The sequence below is a fragment of the Hevea brasiliensis genome, chromosome 16 (assembly GCF_030052815.1).
Source record: "Hevea brasiliensis isolate MT/VB/25A 57/8 chromosome 16, ASM3005281v1, whole genome shotgun sequence".
Taxonomy (NCBI): domain Eukaryota; kingdom Viridiplantae; phylum Streptophyta; class Magnoliopsida; order Malpighiales; family Euphorbiaceae; genus Hevea; species Hevea brasiliensis.
In genome coordinates, this window is record NC_079508.1 from 66,119,974 (window position 1) to 66,140,340 (window position 20,367).

At 29.8% G+C, this 20,367-nt stretch overlaps 2 protein-coding genes across 2 annotated transcripts; both read left to right on the forward strand.

Moving 5' to 3' along the window:
* The first annotated feature begins 448 nt into the window (after positions 1–448).
* On the forward strand, positions 449–1,680 carry LOC110634426 (ethylene-responsive transcription factor 6-like). The gene has a single exon (XM_021783411.2). It carries the CDS (start codon positions 542–544, stop codon positions 1,577–1,579), a length of 1,038 nt encoding a protein of 345 aa, XP_021639103.2. The 5' UTR covers positions 449–541; the 3' UTR covers positions 1,580–1,680.
* A 12,726-nt stretch (positions 1,681–14,406) lies between these two features.
* On the forward strand, positions 14,407–15,892 carry LOC110636761 (ethylene-responsive transcription factor 5). Its single transcript, XM_021786590.2, has one exon. The coding sequence runs from the start codon at positions 14,593–14,595 to the stop codon at positions 15,619–15,621; it is 1,029 nt and encodes a 342-aa protein (XP_021642282.2). The 5' UTR covers positions 14,407–14,592; the 3' UTR covers positions 15,622–15,892.
* The last annotated feature ends 4,475 nt before the right edge of the window (positions 15,893–20,367 follow it).

Here is a 20,367-nt window from a genome sequence, read left to right on the forward strand (position 1 = left end):
GACTTAAATGTCTTAATAAATTTACTCAGCCAATCGTACCTCATGTTCTACATAAAATTGCTCTGTTGGAAGTAACCAGGAAAAGTAGAAATAAATCCAACGACCAAATTTATAAGGTAAATTATAAAATGTATTTTGTGCGCTTAAAAATTATACACCATAAATTTATATAAAAATAATTATATAATAAAAATAAAAAAATAAGACGCATTAATTTACTAGTCAACGTGAATATATATGGAGTGTAGTTAATAATTTGTCAATTTATAATAAAATTCAAAATGAAGAACAAGAGAAAATACCTGAGGACACCAGTCGTCCGATTCATTCCTGAAAATCATCCAATGGTTTCCTTGGAAACCCAAAAAGCTGAGGTTGCTTCCTTCCTGGGTCAGAGAAGCTCCGTTGAAAAGTCGTGTTCAGCTCTCCATCCTATATATATACCCTCCCTTATCACTCCATCTTCCACTCTCATCCTTCCTCAACCATTTCAGAACATCATCTCCTCCAATCATATATATTCTTTGAAGCGGTCTTGGAAATGGCGACGCAGGCCCAAGTAGCATCTGCTTTGGAGATCATCGAACAGCATTTACTTGGTGATCTTCTCTCACCTGTTGGTATCTCTTGTTCCTCTTCTGCTTCTACCACCTCTCTAATTGATAATGTAAACATGGAGCTTTCCAGCTCTCAGACTGTGTCTGACTGCTCCCGGGCTTCCAGCTCTGACTCTGCCTTCTCAATCGATGATTACTTTAACTTTGACAATATTGATGATGATTTTTTTGAATTCGAAGCTAAACCTCAAATCATCCCTCTCACTATCTCAAAATCCAGTGATTCAACCTCCAGTTTTGAATTTGATTCAAAACCTCAACTTTTCTCTCAACCAAGTAACGAGTTCTTCGACTTTGAATCAAAACCTCAAATCCAAGTTCTAGAGAATTTCGTATTTGAAGCAAAACCGCTTTCTCAACCCAATGATGATTTCTTCAACTTCGAATCAAAGCCTCAAGTAGCTTCTGCAAATTCAAGCTCTCAAGTAAATCGAAAGCCATCTCTGAAAATTTCAGTCCCTAAAAAAACCGAATGGATTCAATTTGCTAACCCGAACCAACAATCGGACCAAATCAACTTAGCTGTTGAAGAGAAAAGGCATTATAGAGGAGTCCGACAGAGGCCGTGGGGCAAATATGCAGCGGAGATCCGAGATCCGAATCGGAAGGGCTCACGTGTATGGCTTGGGACCTTCGACACGGCTATCGAAGCCGCCAAAGCCTACGATCGAGCAGCGTTCAAGCTGCGCGGCTCCAAGGCCATTCTCAACTTTCCTTTGGAAGCTGGGAAGTTGCACACATGCGTCAACGACAGAAACGAACGGAAACGACCCAGAGAAAGCGAGATTGTAGAGGGAGAAACGAAGAAGGTGGTGAAGATAGAAGAAGCGGAGAGGGATGTTGCGTTGACGCCGTCGAGCTGGACGGCGGTTTGGGATTGTGTTGATTTGAAAGGGACAATGCCGTTGTCTCCATTGTCTCCCCATCCAGCGTTAGGATATCCTCAGCTTATGGTTATATGAGTAGCAGCTTTTTTCTTTTTTCAACATATTAGAGTTTTTGATCTTGCAGTGTTGATAATTGATAACATAATTTTTAATAAATAACTATCTGATTTTCTCCATCCTAATCCCTTTGACAACCTTTTTCATGATTGAGTTTTGTTAATTCAAGGAATTATATTGTGTAGCACATGCTCTTCTTATACAAAATTATTCGTTCTCTCTTTATTAATATGAAAAAAAAAAAAAGTAAAATTTGCGTTTAAGAAGCATTAAGCCAAGATTAATCCATCAACATGTAATCCTCTTCATTTAATTGTTTGTGTCTATCTCTCAACCGAAAAAAAAAAAAAAAATCTTTAGTGAAAACAAAGAGTAAGGCTGAGTATTTTGTTATAGCCCTAGTTAAAGTCTGTGAGTGAATTGAACGTACCTAGTGACTGATCTTCCAAAATTTCATATTGTTTGTAAACAGTGTGTGTATATGAATTATAAAAAAATAAATATTTTATTAAAATTGTTATAATTCTAACAAGCATTGAGTCGTGTATGTCTATCTTTTAACCAAAAAAAAAATCAACCGTAAATATTTTTTAAATACAACTGCACATATTAACTATTTATTTTTATCAGTTTTATCATTTTTTTCAATTCATTTTATTTTTTTTTTAATTTGATTATTAGCTAAATTCAATTATTACATTTAGTTCAAACTCAAATTTCACAAATAAAATTTTAATATTTTTAACGTAATTTTTATTTTTTGAATATATATCTATATAAACACACATACTGTCCATTGTCAATCAGCCAGTGCATGTATACCGTAAATATTGAATCATTAAAGATTTTTGAAAGGGGAAAAAAAAAATTGATATGGTTTGCTTGCGTCCTCTATTTGATCACCCAAAACGTACCATACAGACATCTTGTTCACACCCATTCAATTAATAGTTAGACACTCATTAAAAAATAATTTAACCATAATTAAAAATAAATGATTTTGCATGGCTACATATAATAAGAGTCGGTTTTACTGCATTTGGTGATGGTTGCTAGAGATTTACGTCATGTAAACGCAGACATTATATATATTCACGCCATGACATGGAATCCCTTACTCGAATATTATTATTATTTTTTAAAAAGCGTGTAAGTATTAATCTGATGATGATAAAAGCATTTGTAATATGAAATTAACATGAATTAACTCAATGTGTAGGCGTCATCTATTTGTCAATAAAATAATAATTTAATAATCGAATATAATACAAATAGCCAATAATAATTTAAATTTTAGTAATTACCGTGCATCATTTCATTTGAATAGCAAAGCCGTCTTTTTTTTTTATTTGTTATATTCTTCTATTTACTTGTTTTATACACGTAGTTTGAATGATCTCAATTTCTTATATATATATATATATATATATATATATATATATATATATATATATATATTCATTGTTCAAACTATACGTATGGATCATTTTGACTGTACAAGTTTGAATATATCTAGCTTTTTTAGCCACTGCCTATTAATTACTTGTGTGCTGTGGTCAGCTTCTATAGTTGTTTTCCAGAAACGTGTCTTTGCTCACTTCATGACTTTACCATATCCATATATAATTTTAAATTTATTTTATTTTTTTCAATATTAGGTATTAGAGGACATTTTTGATAAAATGATATTAAATACATAAAAAATATAAAACCCTATTTTTCTTCACTTATATAATAAGTTTGAATCATTTGTGTTATAAACAGCTTGTTTGTTAGATAATAGAAAGATAAAAAATTCCTACATTGTTGAACTAAATGAAAATGAAGAAGTGAAAAGATATATATATATATATATATATATATATATATATATATATGTATATATATATTCTATTATAGCACTTGGCATGTATGTACGTATTTGAAATAAAATAATTATTTTATTTTAATTTTCATAAATAAATTATAAATAAATGTGTTTGTTAACAAATAGATATATCTATTAATAAACAGACATGGTTATTACACACAAACAGTTATGACTGTTAAAAGATGTGTTTTTTAATAAATAAATATAATCATATCTGTTAGAAGAAATACCAATTTAAATAAACAATTATGTCTGTTGAAAATAGACAGACTTTTATCATCTATAAATATGAATGAGTTTTCAACTCAAATAAATAACACTTCTATTTCTTCTTCTTCTTCTCTTCTAATCTCCTTAAATTCGGTTTGTATAAAGAGTTCTTAAGAAAAATCTTAAGGAGTTGCTGTCTGCACATTTTTTGCTTTGTTGTATTCTGGAGATATATTATCATAAATTTGATCTAATTTAGTTGAAACAATTAATACCTTAAAGATAGTAATTCATCATGTCTCAAAACCTATTCTACACCTACTGCCTCAATAATTTTAGGGTATTAATCACCATAGAGTCTAAGGTTGTTTCCGTGATGAATCAAGAGTTTGTAAAACTTGATCATTTTGATGGGACAAACTATGTTCGCTGGAAAGACAAAATGCTATTCTTACTTACTACATTAAAGATTTCTTATATACTTGATCCAAGTCTGCCTACCATTTCGCCACCAACACAAAAGATTCTGAACAAGTGAAAGCAGATCGAGAAAAACATGAAGAAGATGAATTGTTATGTAGAGGCCATATTCTCAATAACTTGTCAGATAGGCTATATGATCTATTTACTTTTGTCAAGTCTCCAATTGAAATCTAGAAATCACTGGAGTTCAAATATAACTTTGAAAAACAAGGTGTGGATAAATTTCTCATCATGAAATTTTTTGAATTCCAAATGGTTGATAATATGTCTGTTATGGATCAAGTCCATGAGTTACATATTCTTATTTCAAAGCTTAAAGATTTGAAAGTGATAGTTCCTGAATCATTACAAGTTGGAGGAATAATAGTAAAACTTTATCCTAGTTGCTCCTAGTTGGAATAATTATAGAAAGAAATTACTGCATACCATATAAGATTTTTCTCTTGAATAGATTCAGAAATACTTGCGTATTTAAGAAGAAACAAGAAATCGTGATAAGAAATTTGCATCTGAATCTAACATAAAAGTTAATTTTGTGTAAAAAAGTTAGAATTTTCAAAAGAAAAATTCTGCAAATAGAAGAAAGTTTTCTAAAGTAACAGGTAACAGTACTAGTTATAACAGCAACAACAAATTAAAGAAAAGAAGAGCTTGTTACAATTGTGGTAAGAAAGGGCATTACAAACGTAAATGCAAGTTTCTAAAGAAACATAAAAAAGAAGATACGAATAATAGTGCTCAAAATTCCAATAAAGCAAATATAGTTGAACAAACTACTGAATTGATTGCAATGATATCATATTTGCATATTGGAATGATAACAGAACTCAATATGGCTACAACAACCAAATCCAATGACTGGCGATATGATTCTGGGGCTACTGTTCATATTTATAAAGACAAGACTCAATTTAAAAATTATGAAGAAGTTGTAAATGAACAGAAAGTTCTAATGGGCAATCATGATTCTGCTAAAGTGGTAGGAAAAGGAAGTGTTGAATTAAACTTCACTTTTGGAAAGAAGCTATTATTAGTAAATATACTATATATGCCAGAAATAAGGAAAAATCTTGTGTCTGCTAGTCTATTGTGTAAGAAATGTTATAAGGCTATTCTAAAGTCTAATAAAATAATTGTGTCCATAAATGCACTATTTGTGGGAAAAGGTTACTCATGTGATGGAATGTTTAAATTCAGTATTAATAATAATATGAATATTTTTGTTTGTACTGTTGAGTTATCTTTATCTTTATGGCATGATCATTTAGCACACATTAGTTTTAGATCCTTAAAATCTATAGCTAAACATAGTTTAATTTCATATATAGATGACAATAAAAAATCTCGTGAAATTTGTATACAAGGAAAAATGATTAAGAAATCTTTTCTAAAATTTAAAAGATCTTCTAAGTTATTAGAACTTGTGCATTCTGATATTTGTGAGTTAAATGGAATATTGACTGAAGGAGGAAATAGGTATTTTATAACTTTCATAAATGATTTCTCCAAATATTCTTATGCTTATTTAATGAAAAATAAAGATCAAGCATTCCAAATGTTTCAGATTTATAAATCTAAAGTTGAAAGATAAAAAGATAAAAATTTTTGAGAAGTGACATAAGTGGTGAGTATTTTTCCATTGAATTTTCTTTATTTTGTGAAAAAAAATGGAAGTATACATCAAACCAGTGCACCATATACACCACAATAAAATGGGTTGGCAGAAAGAAAGAATAGAACCTTAGTGGATATGCCTAATTCTATGCTTGTGAATTCTAATTTGCCAACAAATTTGTGGGGAGAAGTTTTACTTACCGCTTATCACTTACATAATAGAATTTCCTCTAGAAAATTTAAGGTTTCTCTATATGAATTATGAAAAAATAGAAAACCTAACTTGAACTATCTAAGAGTATGGGGTTGTTTAACATATTATAGAGTTTCAGATCCTAAAAGGATTAAATTAGGTCCTAGAGCTTTGAAAGGAGTTTTTGTTGGTTATGCTGAAAATTTCAAATTTTATAGAATTTTGAATTTAGACTCTAATGTAATTATAGAATCTAGAGATATTGAATTTATTAAAAAAAAATTCATAATAATTCTATACAAGATCTCATGAATAGTTCAAGTCAAGGCAATGATTCTAGTATTGATGTTAATTTTGAATCGTCTTCTAACAACAAAAGAAAGTTAGATTCTTCCATGAAATTAGAAGAAGTCGACGTGCTAGAAAAGAAAAGAATTTACATCCAGATTTTATATCTTCTCAAGCTATTGTCTTTCTAGTAGAAGGCAATAGATCAGTTGTACTTAACAAAATATCAATTTTGTTAAATGTAGAAGATGATCCTAAAATGTTTTAAGAGGCAATGGCTTCATGAGATGTGGCTTTTTGGAAAAAGGTAATCAATGATGAAATGGATTCATTATTATTTAATAATACATGGGCTCTAGTTGATTTGCCACCTGATTCTAAACCAATAGGATGTAAATGGGTTTTTAAAAGAAAATATAACACAAATGGATCAATTCAAACTTTTAAAGCTAGATTGGTTGCAAAGAGTTTTAAACAAAAAGAAGGAATTGACTACTTTGATATATACACACCAATGGCTAGAATAACATATATTAAAGTATTTTTATCTTTAGCATCAATATATAATTTATATTTACATCAAATGTATGTTAAGACAGCCTTTCTAAATGGTGACTTAGAACAAGTAGTATATATGGAGCAACTTGAAGGTTTTGTTCCACTAGAAAATAAAAGAAAAGTTTGTAAATTAATTAAATTTTTGTATGGTTTAAAATAAGCACCTAAGCAATGGCATGAGAAGTTTGATTCTGCAATTTTAGAATATGGCTTTAAACATAATAGTGTTGATAAATGTATTTATTCCAAGTTTACAGATAATTTGGTATGATAATTTGTCTTTATGTTGATGACATGCTTATAATTGGAATAAATATGGAAGGTGTGTATAATACAAAGAAGTATCTAACCTAAAAATTTAAAATAAAAGATTTAAAGGAGGTAGATAGGTATCGAAATAAAGAAATATAGTGGAAATTTTGCTCTTTGCCAATCTCATTATATTGAGAAAATATTAAATAAATTTAATTATTTAAAAGTCAAAGAAGCAAAAGCTCTATATGATGTTTCTTACAAATTAATTGAAAATTTTGGTAGGGCAATTGCGCAAATTAAGTGTGCTAGTGCTATTGGTAACTTAATGTATGCTATGCATTGCATTAGACCTGATATTACTTTTACAATATGTAAATTATCAAGATACACAAGTAATGTAACACCCCTATTTGCATAGTCTAGTATATTTCACTATTCCGGTGACCGGTGTCGGTTCGGACAATTAAGAGGATTAGAACCACACTTAAGACAACTAAATAAGCCCTGAACACAAATAATTAGTAATTGCCAATTAGTTAAGTATAAATAAGAAAAACAAAACATAAGAAGTTAAACAAGCCGAGAGTCACAGCGATGGGTGACCTTCTCGGGAAGGATTGCGAAGTCGATTTAAACTCAAATTTCGAATCGTAAAATGTGACACTGCTTTCCTTAGGACTATTGCGAACACAGTGGAAAAGAGAAAAATATGAAAAAGAATTGTTAAGCCAGTCAAATAATTAGGTCAGGAATCCAAAAGAAATATTGAATCATTTACAAACCGGGTCGAACCGGCGATGGGCAATTTGGTCAATTGACCTCTAGAGCTGACTCCTGACCTGACTGTCCAATAAAATTGGAGAAAAGAAAAATAATTTTTTTATCCTCTCATCTTCTCCTTGCCGTCCCTCCCTTTCTCTCTCAATTCTCTCATTCCTTTCCACCATTAACACCCATCTCAAGCTTTCAAAAGCTTGATTTTATTCTATAAATTCCCTAACTCCTTTAAGTAAATCTTATTCTTAGATCTTGACAAGCATCTTGTGAACAAAAAGGAAGAAGAAAGTGGAGAATTGAAGAACTAGTGAATTCACAAATTGAGATAAGTGTAACTTCAAGCTTAGATTTTTATCAAATGCATGAATTTAAGTTTAAATGTGATGAAATTTCATTAGAAATAAAGAAAACTATGCTTGAATAATGGGAGTGAGAATTTGGCAGCCATGGGGTTAGGAGATGTTGAAGTGTTTTAGCTCAATTAATTATGTAGGAAGCTTAATTGAGTGATGGAGTGATGTTAGTATGCTTAGAATTTATTAAATGTAACAATTATTGTAGTTAGGATTTTGACACCTAGGGTTTGAAAGAAAAAAATATAAAAATTTGTTAAATGATGTGTTTGACCTTGTTGGAGTTGAGAAATGGTCATTTGTGACTAATTGATGTATGTTGGAAGTGTTAGAATTAGGTTTAGATTCGGATTGGATGTGGGCAGTATGTAGGCAGCATGACCAAGGTCCCTTTTAGGGACCAAAACTAAAAATTTACAAGCCTAATTGGTGTGAGGCTAATTGGAATGAAACTAGATACAAAATGACACATTTTTCATTTAGAAATCATGGCCAAAAAGTGACTAAAACCTAATGAACAAATTGACCAAATATGGATTAGGCAATCTGACCTGTACAAAAATGACTAAATGAACAGTGTTTGTTCATTTGGCCATAACTTGGGCTAGACAGGTCTAAATGACCTGAAATTTTACCAGTAGAAAGTTGAGATATAGACCTAAAACTTTCATGAAGAACACAAATCCAAATTATACCCTTAACCAAGTCATTTAACCACCTAAAATTGATAACCTAAAACTGTCAGAACCAATTTGGTGCCCAGAAAATCTGGGTAAGTCTAATCCGGCAGCCATGATTCAAATAGCTATAACTTGAGCTACAAAACTCCAATTAGAGTGATTCAAAAAGGAGAATAAAGTTAAGACAATAGGAAACATTTTCTAAAATTTTGCCAAATTTTAACAGCAAAATGACCAATGGAACAGTGCAACATAGGATACCAAAACTGAAAATTTACAAATTTACAAATTTACTTAAAAGACATAAGTTTTGAGAAAACAACTAAAACCAACAAAATTGGTGACCAAAATATGGTATGTGAGTATAGTTGAAATTCCCAAACCTATTAAGCCTTAGAAAGTCAACAAATTAACTTGAATAGTATCATGAATAGTAACCTCGAAATACAAAATTTAAAGAATGCTAAGTTTAGCATATTAAAGCTAGGTATAAGTGAATTTGAATTTATTTTTGGATTTATAATGAGTTATGATACTCAAACACTGTGAAACTGTGTGTTTCAATGGAAAAGAATACCGGAAAAGAACCCGAGGGATCGAGTCAAGGCCAAGAGGCGACTCGCTTAAGGTTTGTGCACAACATCAATATGCTTTAAAATTTATTTACAAAGTGCATGAAATGTGTATTATGCTTTTGCTTTGAATTGTTAAAAGTTTATTTGTGTATGTTTGAAATGGCAATAAATGTTTAGTAAATTGTTAAGATAAGTTTTGAAACCATAGTGTCATGACCATATATTTGAACACCTCACTAGCATGACTAGTGGGGGAAATCAGTTTCGAATTTTGATTCCTTCTCTGGCTGAAGTGTTGAGGTGTGTGCCAGTAGAAGAAGAAAAAGAATGGGTGTAACTTCTCCTTAACCTTTGGCTATTGAGATAATATTTGTTTCGAATGGCATGATATAACTGTGTGTTTTTATGTAAATAGTTTTGAGACTTTTGAAATAAAATTGTTTGAACTAAAATCTTGTAAATCATGTTTTGTATTGATATCGCATGTTCAGTTTAATTCTTGAATAAATATGTTTTAAATTCCGCATAAATATTATTTTAGTATGTTGTGCACCACTGAGTCCTAGTACTCAGCGATAGCTGTTATTGCTGTCGCAGATACAGAGACTAGAGGAGCAGCAGAGTGAGCTGCTGAGGATTGTGGAGCGACCTACCCTGAAGTTCTATCGGGTATATTTTATACCCTGATTGTAAAAACTATTTTGATGTATATAACTGTATGGACATGTAAAATTGGTTATGAGCAGTTGTATAAAGTTGTATGGAGTTGTATAAAACTTGTAATAAATTTTAGTTTGGATTTTTCGTAATGTAAAATTTTGTAATAATGTATATAAACTGTTTTATCTTTAATGAAATATGAATGGAAATATTTTATTTTAATTTGAATGAAATTAATTGGTAGTATTTTGATGATTGTTGAATTTTGAAAATTGAGAAATGATATTGAAATTGGTTGGAATGGTTGTGAAATTGATGAAGTTGTTAAGATAAATCTTTGGAAGTGCTTTTTACAGGTATTTGAAGAACTGTTTTCTCAAAATATAGAAGGCACTCTACCGAAATTTCTATAAAATTTGCGGAAAAATAAAATGGGATAAAAATTTTTACTAGTTTTAAAACTTCGAAGAAATGATTTTAATATTTATTAGAAAATGCTCACCACTTATAAAAATAAGAAAATTGTTTTAAAATCCCTTGTAGGGTACTTAATAAGTTATCGGTAGGTGAAGTTCAGTAGTTCATTAGGTATTCTATGGGATTATGTTATGCCTTACAAAGGGGTAAGGAGTGACAAGTAAGCCTACTATTAAACATTGGAAAGTAATTTCAAGAGTTATTTGTTATTTAAAAAAAACTATAAACTTTGGTTTATTTTATAATAAATTTCCAATTGTATTAGAATGTTATACAGATGCTAGTTGCATAACTGGTATAGTATTAATGATAATCAATCAACTTTTTATTGGGTTTTTATCTTAGGAGGATGTGTTATTTATAAGTCATCAAGGAAACAAACTTGTATAACTCATTCTATGATAGAATCAAAATTTATAGCTCTAGCAGTAGCTGATAAGGAGGCAAAATGGCTGAGAAATTTTTTACTAGATATCAAGTTGTGGCCACAACCGATACCTGCTGTTTTCTTACATTGTGATAGTCAAGCAACAATATCTAGAGCTTATAGTAAAATTTATAATGAAAAGTCTAGGCATATTAGCTCAAGACATGAGTATGTGAGATAATTAATCTCTGATGAAATTATTATTATTACTTATGTCAAGTCTTATAATAATTTGACAAATCTATTTACAAAAGGACTCTCGAGAGACGTGATAAAAAATATATGTGCTGGATTAAGATTAAAAATATTCCATTAAATTTATTAGTGATGAGAATCCTATTTTATAATATTATTACTAAATAAAGTTTAAAGGATAACAATAAGTCATTAGTAAATATTGTAATTAATTACTTAGTATACTAAGTTAATGAAATGAGAATGAGTATTTATACTCTTAATAACGTTTAATATTATTACAAAAAAAAACTTCACCTGTATGAACATAGAAAGTTGTGCCGCTTCAACCAAAAGTGAGAATAAATTTTGTAAATGTTTATGAAAACAGGAGATAGCACAAGACTATATTCATGCTAAAATTTTGGTGAACTTTTAATTTGAACTAATCGATTAATGTGTATAGTATTTCCAATTCTATTTAATAAGAATTTAGATTTAAGCTAAGGCCACCGTAATTTTTTTAGAGCTTTAAAATACTTACAGTAAGAAAAAGTTTAAATCGAAATATACTTCTCATTATGCATGAAACAATGGGATCTAACAATACAAGCTAAGTGGAGGATTATTATAAATAGCTTGTATGTTAGATAATAGAGAGAGAAATAATTCTTCCATCGTTGAACTATATGAAAAGGAAGAAGTGAAAAAGATATATATATATATATATATATATATTATTATATTATGACACTTGACACATATGTTTGTGAAATGAAATAATTATCTTATTTTAATTTTCATAAATAAATTATAAACAAATGTGTTTGTTAACAAATAGATTTATCTATTAATAAACAGACATGTCTATTACACAAAAATAGTTATGATTGTTAGAAGATGTATCTTTTAATAAACGAATATAATCACATCTATTACAAGAAATACTGATTTAAATAAACAGTCATGTCTGTTGAAAATAGACAAATATGTTTATCTATAATAAGTGCCATGACTTTTCATCATCTATAAATATGGATGAGTTTTCAATTCAAATAAATACTATTTCTATTTCTTTTTCTTCTTATCTTCTAATCTCTCTAAATTCAGTTTGTATAAAGAATTCTTGAGAAAATCTTCAGAAATTATTATCTGTAGATTTTAGGTTTTATTATATTCTAAATTTATATTATCATAATCTTACAATAATTTAGTGGAGAAAATTAATACTTTAAAGATAGTGATTTATCGCGTTTCAAAGCCTATTCTACACCCACTACCTCAATAATTTGATAATTATTAGGTTATGTGAAAGTCAAAGATTACAAAAAGCCCTGAATATAGAATATTAATGGAGTTTTAGTGTTTCACATTGATTTAAAATTTGAGCTATACATAAGATATGGACAAATCTTTTCCTTTTGAATTAACTTTTAGGGCGAAACTAGACTTACTTTATTTTTTCTACATTGTATCAAAATTTACTTATATTTATCTGTAAATTTCACACTTCAAATGTTCATGTGTGAGCGTAAGAGGGTGTATAATCTCATATTAATTTAAAATAACGTATTTGAGTTATACATAAAATTTTAATAAACCTTCTTCTATTAAATTAATTATTAAAATGAAATTAGACTTGATTCTTTCATTTACAAGTTTCTTTATTTTTTTATACGATTCTTAAATATCTTGAAGTAGTAAGTACTAGTACAAACTCAGATTTGCATGGCTACTAATTTTATTATTTATTGAGTAAATATTATTGAATGATATAGTATTAAGAAAAATACGAAATTCCCATCTGAATCGTCTAAGTCTTGCAATCCCAAACAAACGAGTCTCTGGTATTCCAGAAGAAAACAAATGGGTCGTCCCCTCTATGACTTTTCGCTTCTCCCTCTAATGATATATCCATTCGTTGATTAATTTATTGGAGTTTTTTTTGTAAGACTTTCAGCAAAGGAAAAGATAAATATAATTAATGCTTGTAGGAGACATCTAGATATGTGTCTTCTGAACTTTCTTATGTCATTTTGAGTTATCATTTTATTTTGAGTTTTGATGAATAATTCAATGTTGAAAAACTCTTTATTAAAAGTTTGGTTGACCAAGCTTCCCATGTCATGTCTCTCATTTATTTCGCCTTTGTCAATCGATACGACCCCTTTGTTTTTTTCATGGACAGTCAAGAAATTTATTGCTCGCCGTCTAGAAATTTAAGGGTCATCTTTACTTAATTCTAATTTCTTTTTTTTTAAAGGTTGCAGTTTTTAAATATATTTTTAAGTACCATTAATATTATTATGTCAAGTAAGTATTATGGATTGAAAATGCCCTGATATCATTTTTAAAAAATAAATTAAGTTTAATATATTTAAAAAATAATTTAGTATGAATAAGAAAAGAACATCTAAAATTTTATAAAAAAAACACATTGCAAATTAATTAAAATCATATCTTGAGATTAAGAAATCTCAAGTTTGATTGGTTTACGATTATTTATACTATTTTTTTTATTTATTACATTTGTTGATTTATGTATACATATAAAAATATTTTTTAATATATTTTATAACAAAAAAAAAAGTTTCAAACTAGCTTTCAATTTGGGTTCCTATAAACAAAGAAAACGACTTTGGTTTATATCAGAAAAATCATATGTATCTCAAAAATTTGACTAAATCCCTTTATCTCACTTAATGGATAAAGGAAGGAGATGATAATATGTGTTTTAAAAATTTATAAAAAATAATTATTATATTTAATAAAAATAATTAATTAATATGTATTAATTTTTTCAAAATAATGAACAATTGTAAAAAAAAATGAGAGAGACAGTAAATTTTTTATTTATATATCATAGGCATAGAAATCATTTTTTGTTATTTAATTTTTTTTATTAAGATTGAACACACATTTAAATTAAAAAGAAAATAAAATTACTGTTTAAATTATAATAATTTTAACGTGATTTTTATTTTTATGAATGGAAAAAAAATATATTTTATTTTTAATGGTTTTAGTGTTTGCCATTGTCCTTCATTATTGTGACCTGTTGAATTTGAAGGCTGAACGTTAACCCACATCACATGGGCGATCACTGCTTCCTGCCAACGCTAATGCGCTTCTTTAGACTCATCCGCAGAAGTTTCTTTATGGTGCATTTTACGTCATTGCGTTTTTATGATTGTCTTTATGTTTGACCACAAGATAAAATGGATGTCATGATGCAATGATGAGATCAACCACAGAGAAACTTCTCACTCCAAATAGGAAGAAAGTGAGAAGCATCTTGCCAGGGAGAGGGATGCTTCTTTAGATGCTCGTAGCCATAGAATTCGTTTCGGAGCATTCCTTTAAATACCCTTTATCACTCCATCTTCTACTCAAAACACTCAACTCTTCCTCTTAAACAGATTTCAACTGATTCTCAAATGGCTGCAGCAACTCAACTAGCATCTGCCTTGGACCTCATCAAACAACATTTGCTCGGCGATCTCCTTTCACCTGTTGCTTCATCTTCTACCGCTACCTCTTCTCTAACCACCATCCATCTCCCGAGTTCTCACTGTGAGTCTGAATGCTCCCAGACTTCCACTTCTGATTCTGCCATCTCAATTTCTGATTACTTTATTGATGATGGTTTTTTCGAATTCGAAGCTAAACCTCAAATTATCGATCTCACTACCCCAAATTCTAGTGATTCAACCACTAGTTTTAAATTTGATTCTAAATCTCAACTTGTCTCTCAATTAAGTAACGACTTCGTCAAATTCGAATCCAATCTTCAAATCCCTCAGAATTTTGGAATTGAATCCACTAACGATTTCTTTGATTTTGAATCAAAGCCTCAAACTCATCCTCTAGATTCAAGCTTTCGAACAAGTCGAAAGTCGTCCTTGAAGATTTCACTCCCTAACAAAAACGAGAGGATTCCATTCGCTAGACCGACTCAGAAACCAGTGAATAGCAACTTAGGAGTTGCTGCTGTTGAAGAGAAAAAGCATTACAGAGGAGTCCGACAGAGGCCGTGGGGCAAATATGCAGCAGAGATCCGAGACCCGAACCAGAAAGGCACCCGTTTGTGGCTCGGAACTTTCGACACAGCTATTGAAGCCGCCAAAGCCTATGATCGAGCTGCATTCAAGCTGCGCGGCTCCAAAGCCATACTCAACTTCCCTCTGGAAGCTGGGAAGTTGAATACACGCGCAGACGAGGGAAATGATATTGATACACGAACAAATGAGGGAAACGAACGGAAACGAACAAGAGAAACTAGGACTGTAGAGAGAGAAGCTAAGAAACTGACGAAAAGAGAAGAACCCGAGAGGGATGTTGCGTTGACGCCGTCAAGCTGGACGGCGAATTGGTATAGTGGCGATTTGAATTGGAAAGGGGTTTTAAATGCGGTACCGTTATCTCCGCATCCGCAGTTAGGATGTCCACAGCTTATGGTCATATGAGAACAGAGCTTCCAGCAAATTAGAATGAGTTTTCGGACAAGCGTATATAGTGACGTCCTGTTGAATTGCTCTTGTACGTTACAGCTAGAATTGCTCATACGCAACAAAACTCCTCTGCATGTTTGGCATTCCCCTCCACGGGAGGTGCCATCTTTCTTGTTTATCAACTCTACTTTTTGGAATTGGAATTCTCTTTAGTAGAAGATAGTGATAGTTCTTGTGGCTTGTAGGTTTTTGACATTTGAAAAAGAAAATAGAATTAATTGCTGAATGTCTGAATTTTTTCTTTTTGATTCATTCCTATTAAAACTCAAACTCAATCTCAAGACTCTATAATCCTGAAGTTGAAAATAACTATAATATTTTTAAATTACAATTTAGTATTTCAATTATTTAAAATTTTCAATCTCCTCCTTTTTTTTTTTTTCTCTATCTTCTATCAAATTCTTTTCAGTCTCTTGTCAACTTTTTGGGTTGATCATTGGTGGATGTTTTCATTTATAGTCCCCTTTTTCTTTTTTAATTTTTTCATTTATTTCTTAATATATTAGAAGAAATTATTATTTAATTTTTGTAATTTAACAAAACTAATTACTTAATTTTTATATTTTAAAAAATATACTATTTAATCCCTATAAAAATTTTTGTTAAATTATTTAGTCATTTCATTAAATTTTACGTTATTTATACTATTCACATTACTATTTAGTCTCTTTATTTTAAAGAAATTAATTAATTGATCCCTGTATTTTGAAAAATATTACTATTCAGTCATTCTATTTTAGTGAAACTAAATCATTGGTTTATGTATTTTGAAAAATACATTTTTAAATAAAAATAGAAATTTTGCTAGATTAAATCTTAATTTATATATATTTTTTTAAATTTCTAATTTTTTTGGACATCATTTTTATGTTTTCTCTACTTAGAAATAATTTTTCTTAATTATTTAGAAATTTAAAGAAATTGATTAACTTTTTTATGTAGACAGTTTACACCATTTTTATTGACATATGAAAAAAAAGAGAGAATAAGGGGGAGAAAAGTATGATGTGGAGGAAAAAAAACATGGAGAGAGAAACAAGAAATGATAAGAAATAACAGAGAGAAAATTAGAATAATTTACGTATAAAAAATAATCATGAAACTAAATAGTTAACAGAGTTAAATTATAGGAATTAAATAATGTGTTTTTTTAAAATATAAGGATTTATTAATTAGTGATAGTGTGGTCCGCAAGTGCAGGGTCACAGTAGTATAGTTTTAAAAAAAGATATCGATCCACAGGGAATTGTGCTTAAATTGAAAATAAAAGGATAAGCTAATTAGAATGGCAAAATTTAAAGATATAAAATGAAATTTAAAATTAAAATTGGTATTTGAGGAATTTAAACTAAATCAAACAATTAACTAAATTAATTAAACTAGATTACCAAAATTTAAATTGAAGTTGCTATTTATGAAATTTGGAGGAATTAAATCTAAATTCAATAAAAATTAAAGTGATTCTAGAGATTGAATTTTTCATATTGTTTGCATGTGATTTATCCATAATTTAGCCAAACACATGAGAATTGCAATTTTGAGGGAAATCAATTCTTAAATTTTTGAAACCTTTTTCAAGCATTTCAAAGTTGGTTTTCATTAAATCAAACCCTGTTTTCACGGTATTTCAAACCTAACAAAACCCAATTAAAGCTCTAATTGATTTTGGAAAGTCCCCTTTAATCCTCTTAGCTTATCTCTAACACCAAGAAAACTAAGTTTATTGCAAGATTATCTATCCCAAATATTCACTTTTCAGTCCATCTATTAAGGATTAAAGCTTAACTTAATGAGGGCCCATTCATCAAGCAAGGCAACAAGCTCACAAGCAATAAATCAAAATGTAACAAACCTCATTTAAATGGCTAAATCAGTTCAAAACCACAACACAAAACAATATTTACAAACCCATCTCTAGAATCTCAAATAACTACTCACAAATCATAGTTCCAAGTCAAACCCAAGTGTATGAATGAAGAAATAATGGAAATCTAAGTTAAGGAATAGAAAAACCTAGAAGAATGGTGAAGTATCAGCTGCTGGAGAGTTGCAGAACGTCCTCTGCTGCTGCTGCTGCTTCCTTCACGTGCTCCTCTCTTTCTCTCCTTCTTTCTTGCCAAAAAATGCCTCTCTTCCTCCTTATGGAAAGAAATAGATAAAGGAGGTTTTATATGGGTTAGAGGTCTGCCCTAGAATGGGTAAAAAGGTGAAAGATTCCAGAGAAAGTGAGGTATAAAATCATAGTAATGAAAATGCCACGTCAGCCATTTCCAGTAAAAACGACATAGCTGAATCGGTTGTGTCGCGGGTTGTGTAGCGGGTTGTGTCGCAGGTTGTGTAACCTGCGGCCTGAGAAAAACTGAATATCTAACGATCGACACAACCTGCGACATAAGCTAAATCGGTTGTGCTGCAGGTTGTGAAGCTCTCGACCATTTTTTAACTCAACTTCAAAAATTTTTGCAATTCAACTCTAATCTCCTCTAAATGGCTACTCTAATCAAAATACACCAAATTTCTCCAAATTTAACCTACAAAACAAATAAATTCCAAAAATTAAACTAAGAAGTGTAAAAATTATAAAATTGACTAAATATATGTTAATATCTATAATAATAACTATGAACAAGGGTAAATTATGTGTAAAAATTACACCTAAATGATGATATAAAATGCATGCATCAAATTCCCCCATACTCAAACTCTTGCTTGTCCTCAAGCAAAATTGCATTAAAACTCATTTGGAAGGGAATAGAATCAGTCTTTGAAAACACAAAAATCACTAATCCAAACCACCAACTTACCCCTAGCCACCAACATTCCAAATTCCCACCAGCGAAACACAAAGAATGAAGTAATCACTCTCATAAATTACAGAATAGCTAAGAATTAACTAATCAAACCAAGCAACAAATACCAACCAGCTACAATAGTCAATTGTGCCAAAACAAACCTAATGAAATAGATAGCCAATGTGTCTCAAATAGATGGTGAGTAATGTATGAAAGATTATATTGCCAAATCCATATGCAAGCATAAAAGATCTAACTCTACTAATGTAACAAGCATTTTTCAAAGAATCATTAGGTCTTTTTAAGGGTTGTAATGGGGTCCAATAGGGTAAAATTGTGGTTAACAAAGAAAGGGAATAAGATAAACAAAATATGAGAATAATATTAATCATGAAACTCAAAGTGCATCCATTTTTTTTTTATAATAGAATTTTTTTTATCAAGAGGAAAAAAATTCACAATGAATCTCAAGTGCTATCACAATGATTATATAAAGGGACTACTTTTTATATATTATTATTATTATTATTATTATTATTATTATTTTATATGTGTCCCTATTTCATGTCACACCCAAAATTACCTTTGGGATATTTTGGTGACCCCCTTTTTTTTTATCAACTTTTCACAATTACTCTAACACTTTTCAAGATGTTTCAATCCTCCAAGTTTTTTTTATTATTATTTTTTTTATGCACTTAATTGCTAAAATATTATTCTCATATATAGGTGGTAGTGTTTAGGTTTAATGGCTAGGTAAATGATTTGGGTTCCAAAGAAATTAGGGAATTAAGGTTCAAGGGGGGTTTGCAAGGGTTGAAATGAAATTAAGGTAGGTTAAGGCTAAATGTGAGGTTTAAAATATAAAGGAATGCCTAAATCATATTCTTATCAAATGCAAGTTAAAAATTTCGCTTTGAAAGATCTAAGATGCTTGTTCTAGGAATGGTGAGACGACAATGACCATTTTCTTTCTTAAAAGCTTATTCAGACACTCAAAACACAAAATAACTAATCAGAATCTGCATACCTAGATAAATATATTAATTTTCAGCTATTAAGTAAGAGAAAGAATAATGCTTGAAACTTTGTACCCAGCTGGAACTTTCATTCCACTAACCATCTAAAGGCAAGTTGGATTGCTTGAATAAGTGGCTTATGAAATTCAAAGACTGGTTTAAAAATTCAAAAATTTTAAATGAATAAATGGAATGCATGAATGTATGAATGTATAATGAACCTATATGCAACTAAGTATGCATAACTAAGTGTATGAAGCTATATGCAAGTGTATATATGTGAATATGTACAAGTATGAAGTAATGAATGAGTATGTCACTATATGCAAGTGAAAAAGGAAAAATTATTTTTGCAAAAATTTTACCCTCTCCCCCATACTCAGAATGAACATTGTCCTCAATGTTAAAATATTGCAAGGAATGGGATAATTTGGCTATATGTGCATAAAGAATTATTACCCTGTTTTATAAGTGATAGCACAACTTGTGTTGAAAGTGACACAAGCTGAGATAAGAATTGTTACCTCATTGAAGGTGCAGCCAATTTAATTAAATAAAATTTGGACAGCTGCTGCACTCATTGCAAAAGAAACAATGGAATGAAATCCATTAAATCAATTAAACTCAAAAAGTTAAAATAGGGAAGTTAAGCTCAAAAATATAACCATCAAGTGTAAATCCGAAGTAGCATATCAAAGCAAGTGAGCAAAGTACTAAAGATTCAAAAGAAAAATGTTCGTATGAGCAACTAAAAAAAATACTGAATAAGCAAATGGTTCAAGTAAAAGAAAAACAACAGAAGCAAAATATTAACTAAACAAGTTAAAAAAAATACTAATTAATTAAGCAACTAAAATAAAGACATGAATTTTTTTTTTTTTCAAATGGGT

Coding starts and splice junctions, on each gene's coding strand:
- LOC110634426 (XM_021783411.2), top strand. CDS start 542: ATGGCGACGCAGGCCCAAGTAGCATCTGCTTTGGAGATCATCGAACAG.
- LOC110636761 (XM_021786590.2), top strand. CDS start 14,593: ATGGCTGCAGCAACTCAACTAGCATCTGCCTTGGACCTCATCAAACAA.